Here is a 6,229-nt window from a genome sequence, read left to right as displayed (position 1 = left end):
GTGTCGGCTCAAAGTGCCAACCCTTCGCCCTGGATATTTGTGTCAGCTCAAAGTGCCAACCTGGCGCCCCAGCTATTTATGTCAGCTCAAAGTGCCGACCTGGCACCCCGGCTATTTATATCAGCTCAAAGTGCCAACCTGGCGCCCTAGCTATTTATGTCAGCTCAAAGTGCCAACCTGGCGCCCTAGCTATTTATGTTTTGTACAATTAACTATTTCGAGACGTTCGTCGCGACAAGGTCTGTCTTAAACATTCCAATTGAAGCTCTTCTAATTTGGAAGCCGTCTGTTGTGCAGTGTGTGGTTTAGCGTTGTCCTGAAGCAGCAGTGGCCTCTAGAACGATTGACCAGCCTCGGTTGTTTAGTAGCTAGCTTTTTCGTCATGATTTGCAGTTGTTGCCAATAGACATCCACCGTAATCGTCTGGCCAGTTTAATAAAGCTAGTGAACGACACCGGCAGTAATCCACCAAACGCTCACAAGTAATTTTTTTATTATTGCCCTGTGTACTAGCATATTATGTGTGCCTAAATAGTTAGTTCTATTTGACAGTGAAGATAAATAACATAGAAATATTCGACTATCTAAATTCTAAATAGGTACACCGTGATACACCATACACCGTGATACACCGTGGAATAGTTTTAGCTGGCAACATTATTTTGCCTTTTCCGGCTATCGGTGTCACTGAAAGTAAGCATAATATTTTTACGGAATTAAAAATCTAAATTAATCTCTCAAAATCCTGTGTAATTCTGTGATTGAGTGCAATTACGAGTGCAGTTCATTGATAGCCATATGTTTTAACTTATATTTCGAAGTTTCTACAAAAACAATTCATTATATAGTGTCAAAGTTGTTTTAGGTTATGTTGATCGAAATAATATTTTATTTTTAGGCCACAACATGAAGCAAATCGTTGCAAATCAAAAAGTGAAAATCCCTGATGGATTGACTGTTCATGTGAAATCTCGTTTAGTGACAGTGAAAGGTCCTCGAGGAGTATTGAAGAGGAACTTTAAACACTTGGCTGTTGATATTCGCATGGTAAACCCAAGGGTTTTAAAGGTAGAAAAATGGTTCGGATCAAAGAAAGAACTCGCAGCTGTAAGAACAGTGTGTTCTCACGTTGAAAACATGATCAAAGGTAAGGTTATTTATTTTTAATATGAAGTTTAATAAGATCTTCCATATCCATGAATTTTCTGTGACTTTGAATGATATTTTGTCTGTGAACTACTAAGGAACAGTAAAAATTATTCATTTTGATAAAGAGATATTACTTTTAATCTTATTTTATAAGTTATAGCCATTTATTTGTAGGACTTGTTATTATTACCTACATATTTCAACAAAGCATGCATTTTTTGCTTTTGATACCTTTTGCATATATAGTAAGTATATACCTACTTAAAATAATTTTTTCTCCTTCGTTTTGAGTTTTTTTTATATTACGATACTGAATTAAATTATTTTAGCTAGGAAGCTAGTGTTTTTCAAGTTAATGTGAATATTAGTGATCAGTATTAGAATCATTTGCAATAAATAGGCACTCTGAGACTGGGCATATTTATTTTATATGCAAGGTATTATATAATATAACTAGATGATGCCTGCGAATTTGTCTGCATGGATTTAGATTTTTTAAAATACCGTGGGATCTCTTTAATTTTTCGGGATCAAAAGTAGCCTATATCATTCCCCGGGATGCAAGCCCAAATCACTTACGCGGATGGGTCGTGAAAAGCTAGCCGACAGACAGACAGACACACTTTCGCATTTATAATATTACTTTAGTATGGATAGGTACATATAACCAACTTTCTAATTTCTAAAGTATGAAATTGGTTTATCTATATTAAAGATTAAATAATTAATAACTATTTTCAGGTGTGACTAAGGGATTCCAATACAAAATGCGTGCAGTATATGCCCATTTCCCCATTAACTGTGTTACGACTGAAGGCAATTCAGTAATTGAAATCCGTAATTTCCTCGGGGAGAAATACATCAGAAGGGTAAAGATGGCACCTGGTGTGACCGTTGTGAACTCCCCCAAACAAAAGGATGAACTTATCATTGAAGGTAACTCCCTCGAAGATGTTTCAAGTTCAGCGGCTCTCATTCAACAGTCAACTACTGTCAAAAACAAGGATATCAGAAAGTTCTTGGATGGACTCTATGTATCTGAGAAAACAACTGTTTTATTGGATGAGATATAAGGACATTAAAGTTTTAAGCTGAATGAGTTTTTAATTTTATAATCAAATCTAGACTTACAACAGTTCCATATTACTTGTTCAAAATAATTTGAATTTTTCAAACTTAGTTCTGAACCAATTATTATCATTGAACTAAGCATTATAGATCACTGATGGTTATAGTCTGTAGAAAATTACTCACACACCATTTTAACTCTATGGGTTAACTGTCTTGTCAAAAGTAAGCCTTTGAACTGCTTTAAAATAAGGACTAAAATCTTATTTTTGATGTGTTTAAAGTTAGAATGGTGTGTGAGGAGTCATTCTTACGCATTTTAGTGTTTTTGTAATTGAGTTAGGTTTGATTCTTTTTTGGATCTTTTGAGATTTAGTTACAGTTTAGGATTGTGAAATTATAAGTAGTAATATAACCTACCACACTGGCCATGTGTGGATGGATTAGCAGACTTAACATACCTTTGATCTATATAGAGCTCTGGCATGCAGGTTTCCTCATGATGTTTTCCTTCACAAAGCAAGCAAGTGCCTGAGATCAGACCTAGGTCCCCTGAATAGGAGTTTGACTTAACCACTAGGCGATCAGTTCTATTTCTACCACCATAGTAATAACAATTTCTGCAGATATAACAAGGCTAGAAACCAAATATGCCAGTCTGAGCATTATATTCTATTTTTTTATAACAATGAATATGAATAGATAAGGAAAAGGTTTGGTGGATGAAGAAAAACAATGATAGAATTTTCAACGTAAATAATTTTATTCAAACTAGTCTATTGAACATCACTAACTGATAAACATTGTACATCTGCAAATATGGGAGTTTGGTAAAATGTTCAAGTTAACTAGGTGTTAAAACATTATTAATACTTACAATTTTATTAATATTTATTATACAAAAATTTAACACATTCCATTAATTTAATAGAATACCTACTTAGCACAACTAAATAAATACCTATTTAAATAAAACAATAATCATTATAATATTGTTAATACATCAGTGTAGTAACTTAAATTAAAAAATTATAACATGACAGTACACACACAATAATCAAGTATCCACATTCAAGTTAAAATTATATTCATTATGATAAATATTACATAAAGTGAGTCAATATAAATGTATATTTTATTTACATTTATGTAGGGTCTTAAAACAAACCACGTTCAAGCAACACCCATCTATTAAGTAGTTATTTATATGCCAATATGCCTTGTGAATGTGATTCAAATATCTTTGGTAGCTATTATGTAAATATAGTAAATATAATACATGCAAAAAATCGATTTTTGTCGCGATCGTCCTTAATGGATAGAGTAATATTAATCTATTTTGTCATCATGCAAATAAAATAACCCTTAAATTGTGTTAACATGGCATGTGTACTTTTTATATTTAAATGTAAAAATAAAAATATAATCTATTCATATAATTTAAGTACACAAAGAGTAATGAATAAAATCGAACCTTTATAAAATAAAAGGAATTAGAGATGTTCAATAAATGTCATAATTTTAAGCATAGAGTGCTCGCGTTCAGTGCCATATTTGCAGATGGGCATTCCATTACTCGTAAGAAAATAAAATTCTCAATAAATAAATGTCAAACACTATTGGTGAGACATTTCACACCATATAACACAATTTCTTACTATAAAAATGATCAACAACTTTGCACCTCGCCTAATTAGTGTTAATGGATGTTGGTGTGCACAATGTCATGAGATTCAATGGCTTCAATACGGATTGCCGCTTGAGCAAAAAATTCTGATTATACGACTTAGCCTAGCCATGCAGGATGTGAGGTGGGTTTCAACTACTGTATTATAATTTATAAAGTTAACAACTAGAACAATTGTCATATATTTCTTGTATCACCCAATTATAGTGATAATCGCTTCAAGAATTATTTTTGTTACCTGTGTACATAAAAGATTATAAATTATGATTATTAATGCTGACGAAAAATTCACAATTTACTCTAGCAATCTGAGTTAACAAATTAACATGAACAATAATATCATTTTTCTTTACAATATACAATTCATTTACATTCAATTGAAGCATATTAACTGGCTTTCTCAATAAATAACTTTTTATTATTATTATATTTTCTATTTCGCGAAATATAAACGCTACGGTAAAGATTTGCACAATAAACACAAGCGTAATTATGCTACAGTGAAAGCATTGGTATTATAAAACGGTTACCATTTCAGTTTGCGTGAAATGTTTCAAAAGACGAAACTTATGCTAAAACGATCTCCGCCTATAGTCTACAATGCGTCAATTATAAAATCGTAAAATAAATAGATTTTAAAAAACGTGACTATCTAATGCGCTTTGCTTCTAATGACCGCGAAATATTGCTCATAGATGATGAATATGCGACTTCATATTGCTTCTAGCTCTCCTGGAAAGCCCCATTGGCGAAAGATTCAAAGTTCTCGAACATGATATTGCTTTTGTAGATAGTAGATATAAGTATGATTGCCGCTTTAATAGTACAATACTTTGGTATTTGATTTTATTAAGTTAAAATACAATCTGAATTCAAGTTAACGATGGACTTAATATTATTTTAACTTTTGAATCTCTTTATAGTAACATTACAGTACAGGTTTATCAAGTGATAATTTGCTATTTATTCTTTTAAATTACATCTAAAACGAACAGTTTAGTTCGTTAGGGATAGTTCAACGCGTTGGTCAATTTATTTACTAACGCAATACAAATTCGCGTTTTCGGTCCTCAAACCTATCACATTATTCAACAAACGTAAGCTTCGTATCCAGTAGAAGCGATCGCAGGCTGAGGCAGCTCTTGAGACCTTTTAGTTAGAGCTGTTTTGAGTAGTCTGAAGTCGCGACGAGCGTATGGAGTCTGTTGCCATCGCGTATCTGCAGAAAACTGGTTTGAGCGGCCTCACCTGCTCCTATGGATATAAAGCTCCAGGGGAGTCAAATACCAGTGTTTGGGCCGCAGTTGGGTGGATGGGGAGGGGGGTATGGCACGGGGGCTCACAGTGGGTCGCGGCGCGGCACCCACACGGTGGGCCCGCTCTCCGCAGTGATTACGGCCTTCACTTTCGCGTAGATCTCTTCCGGCGTATCGCCTGTTACTACCGCTGAAAAGAAAATGCCTCAAGTTAGAAACACAATAGCAACACCAGTAGAACGGCGACAGTTATCAACGGGAACAGCCGATTCTGTTGGGCAAATTGATTGAAACCAGAAATACTAGCATATCATGTTGTACCGTGCCTCGTCAGAATAATATCGGTTTTATACATTTAGTATTAGTAGATTTGATTACACATTCAAGATGATTAAATAGAAAGTAAATAAGTATCTTCTAGAAAGTTCTCGTCTTAGACTTCTTGATTGCAGTCAAGCGCATGCCTATCAAAATAAAAACATTATACTGGACTGGCGTGTCGTATGTCTCCCTAACCATACTAAATGTATGAAACTGACACGCTTCTGACTGGTTACGACACAACATGGCACGCTAGTATATTTCCAGCTTGACTCGAGAATCCGTGAATTTTGGTAAATTTTTGTCACATCAATATAATAGATGGTTGGTTGTAATACGCTGGGGTCATAAAAACAACTTATAACGATGTTTTGAGTAAGACAAGTATCCTACCGGGGTAAGTTATGAACATCAGCAATAATTAAACACGAACCTGTAAAATATTCAGCGAATTCTTGCTCCATCTTTAGAGCGCGTTCGTACGTTTTTTTCGCTTGCTCTTCGGTCATTCGCTTCGTCATTTCCCTGTAAATAAATTGATTGAGTTTGTTTGTGGGCTTCTCTGACATTTGGAACCCGTGTAGCTTTAGTTTTAAGTTTACGTAATTATCACCATTACTCAATTATCTTACAAATTCAACAATTGATAATCAAAAAGTGTACAGTGGTACCCATTTCGAATTAATGGCTGACCTGACTTTGATTTTACTACGTCATGATAAATAATATAGAAGGTATGTAATCATTT

General features: G+C 34.1%; 2 protein-coding genes across 14 annotated transcripts in view; one reads left to right on the top strand and one right to left on the bottom strand.

Moving 5' to 3' along the window:
• The first annotated feature begins 543 nt into the window (after positions 1 to 543).
• Positions 544 to 2,245, top strand: RpL9 (ribosomal protein L9). Its single transcript, XM_034971489.2, has 3 exons — positions 544 to 693; positions 899 to 1,147; positions 1,891 to 2,245. Exons 2-3 carry the CDS (start codon positions 907 to 909, stop codon positions 2,220 to 2,222), a joined length of 573 nt encoding a protein of 190 aa, XP_034827380.1. The 5' UTR covers positions 544 to 693; positions 899 to 906; the 3' UTR covers positions 2,223 to 2,245.
• Positions 2,246 to 2,958: 713 nt separating this feature from the next.
• The window catches only part of dlg1 (discs large 1), a 42,905-nt gene continuing 39,634 nt past the window's right edge, over positions 2,959 to 6,229 (bottom strand). For all 13 annotated transcript variants that reach the window (XM_034971469.2, XM_034971471.2, XM_069500179.1 and 10 more), the window contains 2 exons: positions 5,915 to 6,006; positions 2,959 to 5,350 (listed from right to left, as the gene is read on the bottom strand). In XM_034971469.2, coding sequence (XP_034827360.1) covers positions 5,244 to 5,350; positions 5,915 to 6,006 — 199 coding nt within the window. In that variant the 3' untranslated portion in view covers positions 2,959 to 5,243. The remainder of the gene's footprint in view (positions 5,351 to 5,914; positions 6,007 to 6,229) is intronic.

This window comes from Maniola hyperantus, chromosome 8, assembly GCF_902806685.2.
Source record: "Maniola hyperantus chromosome 8, iAphHyp1.2, whole genome shotgun sequence".
In the NCBI taxonomy this organism is placed as follows: Eukaryota; Metazoa; Arthropoda; class Insecta; order Lepidoptera; family Nymphalidae; genus Maniola; species Maniola hyperantus.
Note: the sequence above shows the minus strand (reverse complement) of the source record. Positions and strands in the feature narration are given on the sequence as shown.

Bases quoted from the DNA above. Each gene is read 5' to 3' on its own strand.
- RpL9 (XM_034971489.2), top strand. From the start codon at position 907: ATGAAGCAAATCGTTGCAAATCAAAAAGTGAAAATCCCTGATGGATTG. The intron at 1,148-1,890 runs GTAAGGTTATTT...AACTATTTTCAG, and splicing joins CGTTGAAAACATGATCAAAG to GTGTGACTAAGGGATTCCAA.